At 35.9% G+C, this 21,143-nt stretch overlaps 2 protein-coding genes across 3 annotated transcripts in view; one reads left to right on the top strand and one right to left on the bottom strand.

The window, feature by feature from the left end:
- The first annotated feature begins 1,543 nt into the window (after positions 1-1,543).
- On the top strand, positions 1,544-12,681 carry LOC128243980 (macrophage mannose receptor 1-like). The gene is made up of 10 exons (XM_052962000.1): positions 1,544-1,660; positions 2,916-3,029; positions 5,261-5,321; positions 5,649-5,753; positions 6,002-6,277; positions 7,307-7,462; positions 8,218-8,277; positions 8,524-8,805; positions 9,294-9,455; positions 12,583-12,681. Exons 1-10 carry the CDS (start codon positions 1,559-1,561, stop codon positions 12,621-12,623), a joined length of 1,359 nt encoding a protein of 452 aa, XP_052817960.1. The 5' UTR covers positions 1,544-1,558; the 3' UTR covers positions 12,624-12,681.
- A 930-nt stretch (positions 12,682-13,611) lies between these two features.
- Positions 13,612-21,143, bottom strand: part of LOC128242858 (phosphorylase b kinase regulatory subunit beta-like) — a 31,049-nt gene continuing 23,517 nt past the window's right edge. For both annotated transcript variants that reach the window (XM_052960241.1, XM_052960242.1), the window contains 8 exons: positions 20,733-20,903; positions 19,775-19,872; positions 19,085-19,262; positions 18,298-18,500; positions 18,014-18,092; positions 17,592-17,780; positions 16,615-16,797; positions 13,612-15,947 (listed from right to left, as the gene is read on the bottom strand). In XM_052960241.1, coding sequence (XP_052816201.1) covers positions 15,744-15,947; positions 16,615-16,797; positions 17,592-17,780; positions 18,014-18,092; positions 18,298-18,500; positions 19,085-19,262; positions 19,775-19,872; positions 20,733-20,903 — 1,305 coding nt within the window. In that variant the 3' untranslated portion in view covers positions 13,612-15,743. The remainder of the gene's footprint in view (positions 15,948-16,614; positions 16,798-17,591; positions 17,781-18,013; positions 18,093-18,297; positions 18,501-19,084; positions 19,263-19,774; positions 19,873-20,732; positions 20,904-21,143) is intronic.

Below are 21,143 nucleotides of genomic sequence, written 5' to 3'. Positions count from 1 at the left end.
ATTGCGTTACAGATTACAATCGATTAACATTTTGTCTGTTGTAAGTGATCTTATAAGTGAAAAGTATGCAAAAAAACTATGATCTGCTAAGTCTAGGGCAAAATCTCTGCTGATACTGGTCAGACAAGTTTGGTAACTGAATAGGTACATTTTTCGATTAGACCTTCAAATGTAGTAGTAGCGCGGTTTATTTTGATGGTGGTGCTGTTATTTTGCTGTAGATGTATAGATAATAAACAATCCCTTTTTAAACTTTACTCTTTGTGAAATCTAATCCCATGACCTGTTGTTCTGATTTATCAAATTTTGATTTTTATTATGTGTTAGATCAGCTGATTTAGAAAGGGACACAGCTCGAACAAACATGAATTAGTGGCTTACAAAAAGATAAACATGAGTTTTTATGCATTAGTATACCTGATAGCAATTAATCGGTGGCTCAATGTTACGAGATAAAATAACAAAGATATACGGCGTATGAATTGCGGTTTCTAGTGCTTTCTGCTCAACTAGATGTCCCCATTTTTATAATTTTTACGGAGGGTATTTTCGGAACAAACACACACGTGTAGAGCTAATGATCTCTGAGTTATTTGTCGATGTACAAAAAAGGTTGTCGGATATATCTTAAAATACTTGTATTTGTTCAAAAGGAATACTAGCTGGTATTTCATTTTTACATAGTAGGAAATCATTCGTATTTAGAGCAAATCCTTGGTCGATTGGTAACGTGCTAGAACACTCTGGTATTATGTGTTAGAAAGAACAAGTGGTACCTTTACAATCGGGATGCATTCTGCAAAACCCAGAGTTGGTATTCATAAAATATCTTAAGCCAATTCGTAACTTAAGTTGATTTCTTATTTTTAAACGCGAAATAAAAGAAAAGTGAAGGCCTACGTGCTATTAACAAGTATGTTTATTTCAATAAGCTCAATAAAAATAATGTATTCAGGAAGTTCTTCACATTTTATTTCATATGACTAAAGAGATAATAAATTCCTTATTTTATTAAGTTAGGAAAATAAGTTTTATGAATACCGCCCCTGGTCGGTGGATTTCTATGCATTCAAAACAGGTCTAGAAAGCTGTAGGTTCGACCGAAGGGCTATGCATTGCGTGTAAGGGACCTAGCCAGTAAGATTGCGGAAAAATACTCTTCTTTCCAGAAGCCCCTTCCAGAAGCCCTTTTTAAAAGTTTTTCTTCTTCTACGGACAGTCGATCTGTGACGTTTATTTTACATTTATCAACCGTTAACAAATGACACCATTACTGATCAAAATTTAACGCTGGTCAGTTGTCAACGACTGTTTTAATCAAAATCTAATGTTGAAAGTGTGTCATGGTCAAAGTCTATCTAAATGCAACACATTAGTTCATCAGAGAGAAATTCATATTTTGCATTTAATTCTTCCCTAACCACTTTAAAACTGTAAAACTATGTTATATACGTTACTTGCTTTCATTCTTATCAGCTGTACTACAGTTATGTGTATATGTAGTTTGTGAAAATACTGCTTGCATATTTCTGACTAGCCTATCTGTAAGACAGTCTTTATGTTGAGATACTTTGTGTTGGTTCTCCACGCGTTTCAAGTGACACGTGCTGACTATGATTGCATCTGTAATTACAACGTGGAACTACCTGTATTTTTGCAGGTAAGTTCGTTATTCTCTATTTCATGTGTTCCGTCATGAAACTGTGAACTTAAGTGTTGTAAAAAGACGTTCTCACGATGATCAAAACGGGAAAAATGCGTTTAGAAACTAGAAAGTCCCTTGAACGTGTTGCTGTCATTTGTTCGTGCAATTTCTTTGTTCAAACCTTTATCATACCCCAGTCGTAGTGTCACGTTTTGGCCGCGGCGTTATGTCTCATTTCTGAGCCCATGTTTAACTAAATTGGCGCAGCAAACGTTTTGCATCAGTGCAGCCCCGTTTCAAGCAATTTACAGTTGACACCGAATATGAAAGTTGGATTATGTTCTGCTGCTGCTACGCTCTGTTATCGCAATCGCCACGTTGTGCCTCTATATTTATTCACCATGTATTACCCTCTTTAATGCATGTGTTGTTTATTCCTTTGTAAGTTTGCTAATATTATTTTTATACTTGAACATTCCACAACATGTCTATCCGAACTTGTTCTGTACGAATCACTTGCGCTCTTTTTTTCATGTCTTTAAGTTCACAATTCAGTTTCATAAAAAATGAACTCGTAGCAAGAAGAACAACTTTCTGTTCTTAAATAAACAAATGCCTTGTTTTATTGGTGTCGAAATATATATACAGTGAAATACACATTGGTGGTATATCGAATGATCTCGATGTGCTGTCGACTTCAAAACGTCGTTATCATTCTTTGTGCGAACGTTCGACAGGTGGGTCGCAAAAACAATAATTGATAATCTTCCCGGGCCGCAAAACTGATTATCGCCAATCATGCAAATAATCGCGAAAACCTGTACAAATGTGTTACTAAACATTTTAACATATGTATGGAGCTAGCTTATTGCCAAATTGCAGAACGTTGTGGGGAAACGCGAAAATGCAACATGCCCAAAAGTAAAATTGTGCCACTTATGAAATAACCATGGTTTAGATACGTTGTCTAATAGTCTGCCACGTTCCGAACGAAGCTAGACATGCCAGCCAAAATGTGACATTTAAACTGGCGTAGAACACGGCATTTTTTTAATTTCATTGCAATAAACATTACATATTCCTTTTGCAATTTGAAACCTCTTGTTTATGGTTGAGTATGCAAAACAAGGCCCATGTAATACCGCACATGACTTAAAAAGGATCTCCTTTCGAGAATATTATCAAGTTAACTTAAAGACCTGTTTAACTCCGCTAAACCATACAGGGAGGCATATTCTTTATGATGCATATTTTGGTTTCTTTACTTTAGATGTCGAACACAAGCACCTATCTGGGACCCATGTTCAAAAACGACTGCAGGGCGAGTGTAGCGATTACGACCCAGGATCCACATTGGTTCCCAGTACAATATGATGAACACAGGGTGATATATTCATCTATCAAAAACAATAATTGAGTTGCAAACAACCTCACATTACGTAATAGCATTTCGAAATATGACTTCCAACTATCGGTTTACACTGATCCACTCTTCAAAAGAGATTATGTTTTCTGAAACCAGCTGTGAAAGGTGGAAACGCTATATATATACATTTTTATATATCAAGTTATATTGATCATATTCCTTAGAACATCTTGTTATGTAGTAAACCAACGATATGGTAGTGACAAAAATAACTTGGAAAACCTGTATTATTTAAGATACATAACATAACCTAATGTTACTCACGCCACCAGCAGCAGTGAACTCTCAAGGAACATGATTTCCGATCCATCTTTTATCTAGTCAACTGTTTGCAAATTCGAAAATGATGAATTGTAACATTACCGCTGGCCAAAACAAAACAATAATGCGAATTCGCATCATATATAGTGATAGCGATTGACTTACGAACTTCCCCTATTAATGTCCATTGTGATCGTTAAAATATCCTACGAAAGTTCACTTTCGGCCATGTTAAAATGGCCGCGAGTGAACTAGAAAGACGGTTTGTTGTTTTTTTAAAAGAAATACCGTTTATGTTTTCTATTATCGTGCTGTGACATTTAATTGTTCTTTTTGTTATAGCAATTTATTTATTTTGCTGAGATATAAACCATTTTAATATTATTTTGCTCAGTAAAATGATTTCTGTCACTTTTTTCGCTTGAGTAAACCCCCTGAACTTCAGTACACAAAAGTATCATGTAACATATTCATTCGCGTCAGCTATTCCATATATGGAAACTAGACAGATATGGAAAAATAGATACGCATGAACAGAAAGGCATTTAATAAAAGGAACATTCAGATATGACACTTTTCTGGTGACCTGCAACACGCCTCGTTCGAATAGAAAACGATAGGTTTTGCACGAAAAAGAATAGTTTTAAATCGTAGTTTTGAAGAATACTGTGCATTGAGTGAGTCGGTAAGCGTTGTAAGAACGTGTATTGTTTCACGAGATATTTTGATACACACATCATTTTCATCTAAAACAAGCGTCAACCTAAACAAGCAATTGCTCTTCATTCGGTGCACAAGGTCGTTTCTAAAAAATATCGTTAAAATATATACAAAACAATGTTTATACTCACCGAATCGAGGACGTTTTTCAACCCAAACAATGAACCAGGAAACCTGGACGCACCTGACATTACTGCCCTTGATGTCTTATTTACCATTTTTACAAATCTTTGGACACATGTAATGGGTATTTAATAACTTGTCCCCAAACTCGTAGGCTACGGTTTTTTAAAGCTTGTTTTACGAACCTTAGGGCCCGATTCATCAAAGCTCAGAAAATTGTCTCGGAAGATATTTTGCTCATTTAAAAAAACTGATTTTAATAAATGGATAAAATTGAAAATTCAATGATAACTCATTACATATAACACTATCAATGATATAATGTAGTAACTCCAACAATTCAATAAGCAAAGCCGCATCATTGCCTTTTTACCACCCTTTTCTTCAATTTAATATGATTTAGCTATTAATTATAAAACAGTGTAAGTATGATTGTTTGTTAAGAAATATTTTAACGAATAACTTCCTGGTTGAAATATGAAAATTATACGTAAATAAAGCAATATGGTATTTTCTGCACGGCCTCACACTTGGAAATATGATTGGTCATGACCAACAGATGAACCAAATTAATTTTTAGGTAAGTGGATCAAAGGGAAAGTTGGTGATGACCTTAAGCTGAAAATCGGTATCCGATCAACATATGTAGAATGTTATGACCAAGGGACCTAAAACTGTTGGCAGGTTTGTCATGACTACCAGATGAGCCATATTGCTTTTGAGGTCAGTGGGTCAAGGTTAGATCGTTGTGACCGCTGTGATCGTTAGCTGAAAATACGCAGTATCCTAACAATAATTGAAAAACTCTCAGGCATAGAGACATCGAACTTGGTAGAGGTCCCTCAGACATGACCCCAACCTAACTATTTTAAAGTCAGTTGGTCAAAGGTCAAGGTCTTGGTGGCCTTGAGCTAAAAATCCGATTTCGTTCAATAACTAAAAATGTATGGAACATGTAGCTTAAATTTGGTATGCTGGTGAATTCCATCTGATTCATTTAAGTCCAGTTTTAAAACCATTCGCAGCGTCTTTAATGCCTTGCATCAATTTTAGTATTGTCCATATATGTAATCCTTTTATTGTAGATTGGTTACGTCGAGTACACTGAGGGGGTAAGACTCCAGACATGTTCTAGTGTTTCATCCGGTAAGAAGCGTACCTTATATAAGCACTACATAGACTTTTGGTTATGCTGTTACTCAAATCATTTGGAACCCTTAATAGCTTATAAAGCGGAGCTTTCTTCGTTTACAACACAAAATATACCAAACGAAAATGTGTCGGCCTTTTAAGTTTTATTTAGGCTGTCAACATTGCCGTCTTTTGATAATAATACAAATGGGTCATCTACAGTTTTGAAAATATTTCTTTAATGAAACAGTTTTGTAAACCATAACAAAATTAGAAGCATAAGCAACAGTTTAGATAATACTTCATTAGTCAAGTGAATTGAAAACAATATTGAATTTACAGTGACTTCTACAGAGGCAACTACAACAGCCACACTACCAACGCCTGCATCAACAGCAAGCACCACCGTCGTTGACTCTACAACCTTGACAGCTCATGTTACAACAGGTTAAACATGAGCATTGTTTTGTTCAGGATAAAGCAATGCAATCAAAAAGGCATTGAAACCAAATATTAAAGAGTACGTCTCTTTATTTAATAACGTTCAATCTACAGAGATAACAACACCAGATTCAAAACCTTCACACACTATTCATTAGAAACTCATATAAGGATGTTTATTTTCACAAAATGAAACTAAAAAATCCCCATGCAAGTTGTGCTTTTAGAAACCAAACATTGATATTAATTTTCAGTTCAGTACGGATGTGCTGAAAAGTATTTTCAACATGCCATAACCTTCCATGGGAAGCTGTTCACTATCGACAATACCTGCTATGAATTGGTAAATACAACCAAATCATGGACGTCAGCTGAAGACGATTGTCAAAGAAGAGGGGGTCATCTTGTACATATACAGGACGATGTTCAACAAAACCGCTTATATGGTGTTGTGAAACAGTACCTCCATAGGCATGTCTGGATTGGTCTAAATGATCGAGAAGCAGAGGAGCACTTTATTTGGAGCTCGGGTACATGATATTGTCTTAAAGTCAACTGGATTCTTGAATGAAGTACATCACATTAATGTTATGTGTATGAACATAATACCTCAAACAAAGTCGAAAACCAGCCATATCATATCGCTCGAGTCACTCCGGAGATATCTCCCCATTTCATTATAAAATTTACCTTTAACCGGTCTTGTCCGATCATTATTAAGAAGCCTTTGTTCAATCATCACAAAGTTTGGTCAGAATATGTGTGGGCTTAATAACATTTTCGATAACCAGCCGAACACACACTATGACAATTTCGATAACCAGCTATATCACGCGAGTCACTCCAGAGTTATCGCTCTTTAATCATAAAAAATGTCTGAAATCGGTAGTGTCCGATTAAATAACATTAGAAGTCTTTGTCCAATAATCACAAAATTTGGTCAGAATATGTGCTCGGGCAAACTTCCTCGGTCTGGTTCGCTAACCAGAAATTTCGCCTCGGTTACCCAAGAAGTATGCCCCTTAAATTGGCAAAACTCTCTTTACAGTGTCCGCTCTCTTAAGTTGGCTATCGTACAAACAGCTATCACCAAATTTGGTGTCCGTACAGTAGGACAAGCGTTTTGTGCGACACTTGTCTTGTTGTAATTTTGTCAACAACTTCTAGCATCAGTTTGAGTTCACAGTGAAGTTACTTTTAATAACCACTAAAATAAAACATTACAAATGCATTCGTAATCAAAACATAATAAACGCCGTTACTGAAGTAAAACATGTAAGCCTAACGATGGATAGAACTCATTTATATGACAAGCAGTTTAAGCATGTTTGATTTATAAAAAATATGGCATTTAAAAGCGAAGAAGCAGCTAAGTATGAAATAAACACTGCTTACGCACATAATCTTTCTAATAATGAATGGGCAACATTGAGGCATTTTTTGGAGAGTTAATTAAGAAGAGTAAAAATACAAATGAAGAAGTTCAAGGAGAATGTTTTGATAAAATGTGACTATGGTTTAACCCATTGACGAGGATACATAATCTAATCCCATCGTAGGTGATCCCGTGAACTACACCAACTGGCATCCTGGCAGGGATTCTCCAGTACCCGAGTTTCTGCTCCACGAAGACTGTGTTAGGATGGACATGTCGTACACGGGGCAATGGGATGATGTGCGGTGTGGCGATGCCTTGGGCTACATCTGCGAATTCGGTATATGGTTGTTAGGTTGTTCAAGCAATATTCCAAAATTGGAACAATTTGTACGTGCATATGAATGTATAAGTTATCATAATATATACACTTTATTCTGACTAGGTCTTCATCTATGATTTCGGCGTGTGGTCGTTTGAATTGCTTGCAAATGACAAAGTTCTTGCTGTGAATAGCATATATCAGATATGTGCATTGATTAATACGTTTTACGCGCATTTTAAAAGGGGATAACCACGTGACACCACTCCATGTTTGCGCATTTATGAAGTGTAACCTCGGTGTGTATACCCCGTGATGAATACCGTCATAAATGCTCCGTAAAAAGGCAAAAGTTTGCCTCAAATGAAGACTTTAATCAAAGATAACTTGACTATTAATTCACCACATTAAATGAAACATGGCACAGTTTATGCCGCTTACATAGCCCCGCATTAGTTCTTTTACTACAGTTTGATTGAGATTCTAGTTTCTTAAAACACTTCGACAAACCGCCGCCTAATGGAGCATTGTCAAAACATTAATTTGGAAACAGGTTTCTCGAAGTATTCACCTAAGTAAACTCCTGTAATATAAAGAAGGCGTGGCTCTTTAAGCATCATAAACTACACTTTGTTTCATTTAAAATGGTGAAGAAAAGTTATCTTTGTTTTAAGTCATCAATCGATGCAAAATGTTGCCTTCCAGCGTAGCATCTAAGACGTAATTTATCACGTGGTATACACACACTGAACCTGTAACACTAACGTTTTCAGCAACAAGCCCGTTATCTGCCACCACCACTGCTGCCCCAAATGCCCTACTTGATAATGACGGTAACGGCCTGTGGTCAAGGTTTACAAATAAATAATTCAATATTCCAGAATAATCAAATATTATAAAAACAAAAACATAATTAAGTTTTCTGAGTGTTTGATATTATGCAAAACACAGGAAATACGATTACTGCACAATTATTCAAACTCGTTTAAAGTCAATGTCGGTATGATGAACATTGGTAAATCCATGCTAAATATTTAATCTTTTTGCCGTTAAAAATAAAACGAATCTTAAAACTTTAGGCGATGTGCACGTCTGTCCCAGACAGGTGCAATATTACGCCCAGACAAACAACTCAACAGTTGGCCAGTTTAACCAAAGTTGCTACGAACTGCTGAAAACTCGAGTTACCTGGCGTGACGCAGATGATATCTGCAAGAGGTCAGGTGGCCATCTCGTGTCTATCAACGACGCCACAGAGCAGCACTACATCCAGGCGTTTATGTCGCGACATGGCCCCAATGCCACCGTGTGGATTGGATTGTTTGACAGACGTTCGGAAGGTGTCTACCACTGGCTCTCGGGTAATGCACCAGTCATTTGTAACCAGGCCCCCAGGTCCGGTGAATAGCGGGGACTTTGACTTTTGGTCCAGCAAATCCCCGGTAAAATCCCCATCCTGCGGGAACAAACTGCCGGTAAAATCCCCGCAAAATGCCCCCACACCCAGGAATAACTAGGTAAGGCCCATTCCCCGCTATTTTCGGAGTGAAAACAAAACCACCTCATTCACTCGGCACTGTGGGGCCACCTGGAATGCCCTTATCCCCCGCTAATCCCCCGGACATGGGGGCCGTGGTTACAACTGATGCATAGATAATACCTAAATTTGTTTTTATGAAATACAGTGTTGTGTCCTTACTCCAGTTGAGTCGTATATTGTGTGCAACAGATGATTATTGAAGACTAAGAACACTCAGTCCTTGTAAGTACACACTCAAATTCATTTTTCAATCATTCCATATCAATTTGTTATGACAAAATGCAGAATGAAATTATGTATTATTGACAGGTGAGAAGGTGGGCTACACCAACTGGGTGAGCGGCCATGTCACGCACAAATCTAAAGACTGTGTCATCCTGGACCCGTCCAGAGGGGGCGTCTGGGATGATGGAGACTGTACTTCCAGTCTGTTCAGTAAGGAAGATCGTCACTATGGCTTCTGTGAATTTAGTAAGTATTTTTAAAAAATGATGAAAAAACGAACAATACACATGTATGTATTTTCTTTGGTAAATTTACTTATTAAATTATGCAAATGCTAGCTAGACGAATGTCTCACGTGGATCAAAATATCCTTATATAAAAGGGTTACCCTAAATAAGGCAAACAAAATATGTTTTAGTTCCTCAAGCACCGCTGCAAAACAATATGCCCATAAAAAACAGTCCGATTAAATTTCCGAATAGCAAGTTAAATGTTTAAGCTCTGGCAGAAAAATGGTAAGTCGTCAAAGCAGATTTGTATGATTTTTTTGTTACGCCTTATTACAAATTTGCTTTTTTTTTTTGGGGGGGGGGGGGGCAAAGAAATAATGAAGGAATGAGAGAAAATGCCAGAAGAGTTTATGCCATGGCGCGGTGTCTGTTGTCCGTGCGTCCATCTGTACATAATTGCTTGTGGACACGATACAATCTTCAGTTTTGATTGCATCCCATTCAACCGTAAACAGTAGTTAGATATCCATTAGAGCTCAGTTCCTTTCGAAAACCAGCCAGTTTCGATTATGCATGACCTTGAAATGATCAAAATTGCTAGTGTTGCTAAGTAAAAAAATACAGCCTGAGATAGAGACAACCTGTTTTGGAGTATGCAGTTGTTGTTGTTGTTGTTGTTGTATTTAACTTTCCGAGTCTTAAAGAGGTGAAAATTACAGTTTAAGGTGGTTGGTTATTTTTTTAGCTCTAGTAGCCAAAAGTGCGGTGTCCTTCGTTCGAGCGTCCGTCTGTACTCAGTTGTTTGCAAACGTTTGTTCAAATAACGCCACTTGGGTCAAAACTGACCACGCCCCTATGTCCACACGTTTTATACAGACTTGTATAGGGAAATCTTTGAAAATCTTCTTGTCTAAAACCGCTAGGTCAAAACCCTTGATATTCTGTATGTAGAATCAACTAGTGGTCCCTTGCCAAGATTTATGACACTTTTGTCCCCGGGGTCAAAATTGGCCCTTGCCAAGGGGTCGAATGATCCTATAGACTTATATATAACAACTTTCAAAACCTTTGCTATTTGGTTTAAAGAATGTTTATCCATATTACAATACTACGTCAGCATATAAGAAGTATACAGGAAAATGATCGTAGAGATGATCACAGAAGTAGCTCAATGAAGAAAAAATAGCCTACACAGTGAAATAATTGTTATTCACAAGTCAAATATACTCAAATGGGGAAAGACTGTGGAAACGATAGAAGTGATAATAAAAAAGAGTTCTTAATTCGGAATTGTGACGGACTGTGACAGAGAAAGGAGATGGAAGGGAGAAATGGGTAGTTGGATGTAGGGCATGTGAACTGGTTTGAGCTCATGGTTCGGGGACAATCCAGAGTAAGCCATCATAATGGATTACGAGAACCTTTTCGAGGCTGAGATGAACGAGACGAAATATGTTTCTGTTTGTAAAATCATCACAATGAGGACTTCCAAGTAAAGGTGTTCGGACGTTAACAGGTTGAGGTTATAAAATCGTATGGAAGGGAATCTGTCTCTTGAGTGTTATAGAAAAACTTGAAAAACAAATACTACAATGAGTCCTTATTCTACAGTTTATTATAGAATCAGCACGATTGCCTTCATAATAATTAGTTGGTAGGTATAAAATTTGATATTTGATAGACTCGTGACTTGAATATCGGCAATGTTTCCGGCTCTTGGATATTAGAAGGAAAATCGTTCTAAATGACAAGAAGGGTGTGATGAATGACTGCGTAGTTTCTCGTAGAAGCAGAATTGCGTATATTATAGGGCGTATCAATCTGTACTTGGTTCGGGAAGAGAATTGAAAGATAGGTTGTGGTCATAGAATAAATCATCTTATATAACATTGTGAGGCTGTGTTGTTTTCAAAAGGGTTCATACCAAGACTCGCTGTAAAGCTTTTCAGTAATAACAAATGTTGTAGCTCCGGTGATGGTTCTGAGTGCTAGCAACTAAACTTGTTCGAGTAGATTTTCATCTCGAAGGGTGAGATTTTCCCACAGAACATCACCATATTCGAAATTCGGCCTAATAAACGTTTTATTCCTTATGTTAAAGGACGTCCTGTCTAGATTGAACTTTAATGATCTGAGAGCATTAACTCTTTTCCAAGTCTTCTACATTTTCTGTCCTCACAAGTTGAACATGCAACATTTTAGCAAACCAAACACGAAATGTTCTAAGTGAACTATAAGTATGTTGCCTATTACCCATACATACATGTTATGGATTGAATATGACCACAACAGCCCAACCAGTAGAGAAAATGCCCTCTTGTTTAAAATAATTCGACGGATAATATAAACATTATTGTCTATATACACAGTATAGGGCCCCAGTTCGAACATATCCAGATTGAAGATTATTGCATTTTCCTTTTTGACTGATATTCAACACGATTTTTTTTTTGCGAAATTTTCAAAGCTAATAAGCATGTTTGTAGTAATATTTTCGGCATGAATAGTTTTATCAAGTTAAATATGTATTAAGATTTGCAATGTCTCACTATCTATCTACTATTCAATGTACACAAGTATGCTTTCGGTATGACTTTTAATGACAACATTTGGAAACTTGGTATTGTTTTGCATGATAAAAAACTTTCTAAACATTAAAACTCAAATTAATATTGGGCCACCAGGCACCCAAAACACACATAATTTCAAATATGATTTTAGGTCTTGACTACAGTTGCCAGAGGCAGCTAAATAGCACTTTTTGTTTTGAAAAAGCGGATGAAGGATATACTATACTATGTTTGCATGCACAAGGCAAATTGCTTGGTCGAAGACTTAAAAGCAAAAACCTTTGTATGAGAATTACAATATATACGTTTCAATCGAGAACCGATTGAGAAATATATGCTGTTGAAACAAAGACTTTGTTCCAAGCCGAGTTGTACAAATTAAAATAAAAAATAAAATAAAAAAAACAATCATCACACCTTTAGCAATACAATTATTAAGGTCGGGTTGATTTGAACATTTTTGGCCTGATAGTAGATCACGAACAAAGTTGACTGTGTTCGCGAAGTGCTGTAATTTAGTATTTACTAGTTGATCCATTTCTTGCCAACTGCAATATGTCTGTTTCATTTCAGAACTAATGCCGGCTTCACACGCGGCAGTTTTGGTCGGCTGATAGTCTGCGTAAAATTATTGTATCATTTTCAAAGAGAACACTCGCTATGTTTTATGTCATGAATTTGAATAAATTAAACTTAAACTGTTTGTTACATTCTATTCATAATCTAAACTTCACTATCCATTGAATAAAGATGTGTAATATATCGATGGCACCACGTCGATAAACAATGCTGGCTCAAGTTCAAAGGCACATTACTAGATCCATAGTTTGAGAATTTCAAAGCTGCTCCAGATCCCATACACATATTGACGGATAAACCATTTTGTCACAGTAATACGATTTACTCAGTAAGGCAACATGCTTAACCCACGGTTAAGTTACGCTGACTCGCATGGCTAAAGGTAAAGGTCACGATACTTGGTCCTGGGTTTGAGTCTTGCACATCTGCCCCATATAAATCTTACACCTGTAGTAGCATATATGATCAAGACAACATGCAGAACTCTTCTTGAACCAAACAAGGTCTAGGTCACAATATTAGATTCTGGGTTTGTCAATTTCATGGCTGTTACATATCTCAAGGATGAACCTTCCGTTACTTCATTTACTCAATGTGGTAACATGTATATCACATGTGGGAAACAGGGTGGCTCGAGGTCAAGGTCACAGTATTTGTTTTCTCAACATGAACACTTCTTCAAGGATATGAAATTAAAAGATGTGTTTGCTCCATACAAACAACTGGCTGAACTGAAGTTGGAACTGTGCCTTTTCATGGTCAACTGGTTTCAGGATTTGAACAAAAACTACCTTGACGTGTTGTGGCTCATCTTCATGGGGCTGGGAGGCATGTAACTGTATGTACAGGTCTGTAGCCATCAGTCTCATCTTCATGGGGCTGGGAGGCATGTAACCTTATGTACAGGCCTGTAGCCATCAGTCTGACTGCCATGGTAATGTTAAACACAACATTCTTTATTTTTCATACGCTTTCGCTTTCGAGAGTATGAAAGAAATTGGTATTTAAAACTTAAACACGATAACAAGTGAATGGTTTTATTTTTCAAGGAGTAAAGCACATTAATATAATATTGTGGATTGAATGTACAATTTAAAAATAATCAATCATCAAAATAATATATACAACATAATAGGTTTTCTATGTACAAAATGTGTATGACAGTAAGAAAAAAACATTGAGGACCATCAACAACAACTCAAGTGCTTTATTGCTCAACTCAACTCAACTCAATATTCTTTTATTTTATCACAGTTTACATTTAAAGATGCACTCTTACTCCCAAATAAAATTTACCACAATTAATACAATTATTTTAATATACTAAAAAGAATAAAATAAATGTCGTAAAACAATGGTTCTTATGAAGGATACCGAGTTTAATTTGAATGAAAGGTGCAGAAAACACGGTATTTCTACCTTATGAGATTACAGTAAATTACTGAGCACTTACCAGTCATTTAATATTTTTGTGTTTTCAGCAATTGAAATACACTGTTACAATCTTGTTATCAATATTTAATAATTTCCATAAATGCATTATTTAGTAAGTAGTTAAAAGATTTATCACTCAAAATTTATGTTTGTTATACATGTGTAATTGTGTATGCATTGATTTTGAATAAGAGTGTACCCTATGTAAAAGCATGGGAAAACTCAATATTATTACAGGTGGACACAGCATAAAGATGTGGATTAGTGACGGCTGAACAACAGGTTTGGAATTTATCATTATACAAAATAATTATAATTATGTGGGGGGAATGTGGTCAGTTCAAATAATATCTTTCTTTTTTCTGGAAAAAAAACAGGTAATGGTTAACCGAATTTACTTGTTTGAATTAGGGTACAATATAATTGATACAGTAGTGTGATAAAAACCTTTTTAACATATGATCATTTTGGTTTCAAGTCATTAACTAAGATTTTGACAAAAAAGGCTTGTTTTTGCCTATATTGATGTGTTTATAGCTTTTTATGAAGTACAGTCATTTTTACAAAGCACCAAACATTCGACAATTTTGCCACCTAGTAACTTTACCTTTCAATGAAAAGAAAAAAAACCCACATAATCAAGCACAAATCATGTTAACAGTACATGCAGGTTCTAAATCACCGACGAAATGTGTGACCAGGTTGGATATATACAGCAGCACATGTACTAGCCAACTAATCTTTTATAGCAACACATGAAGTCTCCACACGATGCACAAAGCAATTTTGTGCAGTCTACTACTATTAATTTCTTTTCTTATTGATTTTGCTCAACAACTCATCACGCTTATTCCTTTCAAGCAAATGAAAAAAAATATATATTGGTTCGACTGAAACGTATGTCCCAAAAACTTTGGTGATACAGGTTTGTTTTCCAAAGAATACTGCAAATCACACAACAAGTCAGAATATTTTGTTTACATTGCCTGTTCAAGTTATAGAAGCCATTCTTCTTTTCCATTGAAATTAATTTTCCCATGAAGAAGATTTCTTGCTCAAATTCTGGATTTTATATAGCAGGGCTTTTTGAAAATTTTGGTGCCATTCACTAGTTCACTTGTGCTTCCAAAGGTCTTAATTTGATATCTGTACATGTAATGCCATATTTTATCATTCGGAGCTCCTCTGCCGTTTTATCGAAAACAACCTCGGATGTATTTGGATGGTTTACACACTCAAAAAGTGGTACGTTTAAGTCCGCTGCAAGTAGATCGCGTAGTAATTTTATTTAGCAGTTAAACTTTGTGACTTAACTCTTGGGATTCTTCATTATGTTTGCTTTAATACAATTCAATGACAATAAATTTAAACTTAGATCAATAAATACATTTCTAAAACATTACATTTAACTAATGATACAATTCAAAATTTTACGAACTACTTCAACAGATGTACCGGCGTACATCCGAGGTTGTTTTCGATAAAACGGCAGAGGAGCTCCGAATGATATTTTATATGCAGATGAGAGTTGCAATTTACACAACATAAAAAAAAATCAACACCTTATATTCAAGCAAAAGCACATGTCTTCCATAGAAACATTGATATCTTCATCCTGTAGAATTCTAATCATCCTTATGACTATGATTATAGAAGCAAGTGTTTCGCGTTCCAAAACTCATTGCAAATTGCACAAGTTAACAAAAATTCTGCACTTTTATTTAAGTAATGGCACACATGTCCTCCATTGAAACTTTTATATCTCCATCAAGAAGATTTTTGACAACCGCCTTGATGATATAAGACGTGGTGCCGTGTTTTATGTTTGGAAGTGTGTTGAAGAATTGCCGCATATCGTCCTGTTTTTCATCGCCTTCCAAGCGTGAACGATCCTTCTGGAACTCTTCAAAAGCATCAGATATTGTCTGTAATGAAAGCAGAAAGTGGAGTTAAGATAACATTTTACCAATGAAACAAAACAGCCCATAGGCCAGATCAGTTTTTCATTCTTTTTTCAGTTTTAGTTTAAAAAGAAGAGTGGGTGGGAGCACACACACATTTTCCTTATAAATTTCATTCTCTGATGATAATACTTCTCCCCTCTCATAACAATTAAAACCTTGTTAAACTGTAATACCGCATGAAATAAAATTCTATGCCTGATTCTTTGTACAAAAGTGTTTTTGGGCATTAAAGTATATTAAAATATGTCTATGATTTGGACTGATTTATTTGCCAAGCTCAATTTTTGCAATTCCAAGGAAAGGCTGTTCTAACTCCTATGAACAAAACATCCATTTTGTGTGGCCTTACTGGCAGTAAACAATAAACATTTACTCTTTGACAAGAAGCTCCATATCAAACAGTATGCATGTTTTCCATTATTTATTAAAAATGAACTCAGAAGATGAGTGGTCAGAGTGCTAATATTGTGAGTTTCATGTTTTCCCAGGCTGAGATAAAGTATCTTTTTTTACAAGGAAATTACATACATGATACACCTAATATTAAAGCAGAAGATACAAAGTTGAGAAATAAATCTACATAAGCCTACACCTATTTCATCATATGAATTTCTAAAACTTAGGATACCTTGTCCATATTGACTGAATGATGGAACATGAGTTCAGGATTCCTTCTTAAGATTGTCGATACGACCATGAAAGCTTCGACCATGAGTTGTCGATACGCTGGGTCAATAATCTTGCTCAACATTTCCTCCACAAGCAGTGAGAAGTTCAACTCCTGCATCGTCATGTCCGACAGGGTTGGTTGCTGTAAGGGAATAAAAAGGAGGATGAATTGAAAGTTATAAAATCTTATACCAATAGTTGTAAATGGATCGTTATTAATATGGATGTGTGTGAAAATATACTTCATATTGTAGATGTTAATTTCCCGGAATATCAAAAATTGATGCAAAGAAATAACCACAACATGAATTGTTGAACAAATGGACAAAAAAGTGATGGTAAAAATACAGGTATGTAGGGATATGCATCCTATAACTCCTAAGGAAATCAGAGCTTCAGCACAGAAGTGATTACTATCCTGCATATATATCACATTTTTCACAGGATGTTATTGCTTGACTCTGACAAATATTGAAATAAAAATTAGATGTTAAAAGAATATGTAAAGGAAAACAATTTGTTTGCCACAGGATTTGCCAAAATCTTTAATGTAGCCCAAGTGTTGAACTGATGTTCAAGGGCACCTTGATCAAACACTTGCAGAGACCTTCACCCAGCCATGCAAATGACCTTGAAGCTGAGGGTGTCATCTTATGGAGGTCACTTATGCCTTACCATTTTGGAACTTATCCACCAATGTCAAGTTATGGAATGTACATCATCCAGGGCTTATAAAAGAAAAGCTTTAAAAAAATATGAGGCGCGCAGTGACCTTGACTTGCTCTTGGCACCATGTGGTGATCACAAATGCAAAATTATTTCAAAATCCCACCATGAATGACAAAGTTACGAAACTGTGGTCATTCTGAGTAATAAATTCAGGAGGTACTTAAATAATTTCAAAAAATGTTATATAATAAACAAGCTTCGTCATACCTGTGGCAAAAGATATCCCGCTACTTTAATTCCTCCTGGTGTTCTCTCCAGTATCTCCCAAACACGCTCATAGAAGTCTTTCGGCACACGACTCAGTGCTCCGTCCAGCTGACGTTGCTGCAGCGGACTGCGAATGTCATACTCGTCAGATCGGTGAACCAGGATTATATTCATAAGTAGCTGTTTTACCTACAGTACAGAAATATAGTTGATATTAGGATAGCACAGATGTCTTATGAAACCTTTACTGAAACCAGATGGCGCTTTATGCTAAAGTATGCATCCTGTTGCATAGACATTTGCTGTAATGTGCTCAACAGAAAACAGCTTAGGCAACGCATCCCTAGTCTATTTTAATGGTCTTGCGTTGAGTTTAAATTGGCACAAGACTTTCTTTTTTACAGGGGGAGGGGGAATATTACCTGGTACGGAGAGAGCGATGTGACAGGAACATGATCCTCTTCCAGTTCCATCTCCATCTCCATGGCGCGCACAAACCATCTAAAACAAGTTATTTTATATGGTTATCCTACAACCTGCAGTATATTTTGAAAGCTGATAAAATGGAACAACCCAACAACTATTGCAGCCAGGACTTCCTACTATTGATCATGTGTTTTCTTTATACTGACGCACATGATAATTCTTTATTGATGTATATGTGTTGGTAGTATCAACACTTTTTACTTGAGGTGTTGTTACTGACCCAATCCTGATTTTCAGAATTCCGTCGTATGTTTCCGGCATGGTCGCTATGTGTTTCCCGATGGCCAGAATCAACTCCTGTTGCAGAACAGCCTGACAGATGTTGTACGGCATACACTTGCTGTACAGAATGCTCTTAATCTCATTGGGGCTCACTGGTTTGTCCAAAACTTCCTCTTCATGACCAAAAACACCGACTGTCAGCTGTATAAAAAAGTTTTGAAGCATACCCATATCTGTATGACAAATGTAGAGTATTAACAATGTTCTAATTTAAAACACATATAACATTTTTATCAAATTCAAGGTCTACAAGAGTATATGCAACCAATATGATATGCCAAAGCCAAACAGGGAAAAATGGGGCATAACTCAACAGAACTTTTAGCCTGAGTGATGATTCATTTCCTTTACAACAAATTAACATCATGTTTAATGTTATAACTATGAATCTATGTTCTGTTTGGTTGAAATGTTTTGATTTTTTCACGGAACAGGTATGTTTCATATAATTTCATGTGCTTTAAACAATTTTGCGTTGATACAAAAATAATGTTTTGATTCTAGTATCCACCTACCCATTTTTTTTCATGAACATTTACGTTTATTCAAACAATGCATAACAAGATAAACATTTTAACATGCATATGATTTATTGTTTTCTATTTTCTAAAATAGGAAAGAATTGGGTAAATTTTATAATGGTTCTAAAAATTTCATTGTGTCATATTTTGGTTGAGATTAGAAGCATGTTTAGGTATCAATGACTGTATACGAAATCCACTGACCTGTTTTCCTCTCACGAGGATGCTGGTTATGGAAGGTGCGAGGGAGTCGACAAGTTTCCTCAGGAGTGCGGAGCAAAGTCTCACAACCCCCCACTGTTTGTGTAACCCCGCTCTTGTCACCAGCTGGTCAAGCCTCCGAGACACAGACTGACCCTCAAATGTGTAGTTGGGACCCTCTCTAGGAAAACAAAATAAAAATTAAAAAAAAATATGTGTATATCACTATATGTGTCACAGTCTAAAAAATATCTTGGGCTAAAATAATGTGCCTGAAATCGTTTTAATTCTTACATATTCTAAGTGTTCTATTTCTTCTCGACATGGCTTGAAAAAAGCTACAGGTATGTATTTAATGACACAATTGCACAGGGGAAACAATTTTTTTTTTATGCAAAAATAAAGAAAAAGAGGATATTATATAAATGTATAAGGTCACTTAGAAGGCAATGATTATTTTTGGTTTCTTTCCTATGGTTCAATTTAGACCTCCTCTTCCAATGCTATTTTATGGGTCATATTTTATAAGTTGGAGATACAATTTCAAACATCGTTTTTCAAAGACAGTCTCAAATATTTGTATATAACAATCGCTTTTTCGAATACTTTTTATACTATGTTCTAAAAAAAATGAGGATGAATGAAGATGATGTTTTCCTATCTTCTCTTATTTTCATGATTGCCTCGCCATACCTGTGAAGGAGCAGTTTGAGGAGCTGGGCCTGTGCTTCGAGTGACTCGGTACATCGGAACATCTGTATAAGATCCCACGTTGCCTTCACCTTCAAATCCTGCAATCATTTTACCGTAAGTCATATTTATATCTGATTTTTTCTTTTAAATGATTATGTTACAAGTCGTTTCAGCCATTCAATAATTTTGTGTGCAAAACATTCTCGTTTATCAGTTAAAAAAGGCATGATCACAATGGCATTTTGAACCAAAAAGATGGGCAACAATGGCTTCCAACAGCAGCCTTTTTGCGAGAGTAATTTAATGCTACAATTTAATTGTGCGGTTGAAGGGAATGCAAACTGTACATGTATGGATATTTTATGTGGGTATTATGCCAACTCATCAGTAGTTAATTCCGCGGGATACATAAAATTATATTCCAAATCGCTGGCAGCAGTTGGTTTCTTTGATGTGTAAAGTCAATCAACATGCTAAAGATGTTGCACTTGTTTTGAAAATATTCTGATTGATTGTGGCGGAGTTAAAGACATGAACATTCAATGCTTCAAAAACTTGAAATGCTAAGTCTATCATTTTGCAAGCAGTAGTATCACATTCAATAGCATGAAAACTATGTTACATTGAAGTCCTAAAAATGGGGGGTAATCAGTTTTTTAATATTATCTCTGAAATCTTATAATCCTATATCCCACTGGCATTCACCTTAATCGCCTGAAATTATTTCAAGCTATAAACACGCTTGGCCTCTTTTCTTAGTCAGCTAATGGGAATAACATGACAATAGTTTTAGATGGGCCTTGCTTATATGCGTATTGTCATTAGAAACACATGTTCTAAGTTTCTCAAGTTTCTTGAACATTATACATGGCAATTTTATGCAAGATTCCATACCCGCCTTAATTAACAACTCTACTCTTAGAAAAGTATCAAATTTTCTTTCACAGTAATGACTTACAGCTTCATCCAACACTGTATTGTCGGCAATGTTCATGACGGCCGGAATATCTGTGAGGCTTTTAAAGCTATACTGCCCATGGTTTGACTGCTCCAATCGCTGGAAAATTGACGGATCTGGCAGCTGGGACAGGAAATCAAGATGTTCCACACAAGCTGACGATATCAGGGTCTAAAACGTAAGAAATTGTTTTCAACATCATCAAAATCATGAAATTATATCATAATATATGTTTGATAATGTTAAAACTGGTGTAATAACATTTGACATGAAGGCATAAATAATGGCATTGAAAATGCTGCAAATCTTAAAATTAGTATTTATGCATTAAAAAGAATATCACATTCAACTCATTTACTAAAATTTATAAAAACTCGCCAAGGCTCATTGTGCTAATTTTAGATAAGTCAT

The sequence above is a fragment of the Mya arenaria genome, chromosome 8, assembly GCF_026914265.1.
Source record: "Mya arenaria isolate MELC-2E11 chromosome 8, ASM2691426v1".
NCBI lineage: Eukaryota > Metazoa > Mollusca > Bivalvia > Myida > Myidae > Mya > Mya arenaria.
This window is presented reverse-complemented; position numbering and strand designations above follow the sequence as displayed.

Coding starts and splice junctions, on each gene's coding strand:
- LOC128243980 (XM_052962000.1), top strand. CDS start 1,559: ATGTTGAGATACTTTGTGTTGGTTCTCCACGCGTTTCAAGTGACACGT. Junction 7,463..8,217: donor GGGCTACATCTGCGAATTCG/GTATATGGTTGT, acceptor TAACGTTTTCAG/CAACAAGCCCGTTATCTGCC. Junction 8,278..8,523: donor TGCCCTACTTGATAATGACG/GTAACGGCCTGT, acceptor TTAAAACTTTAG/GCGATGTGCACGTCTGTCCC.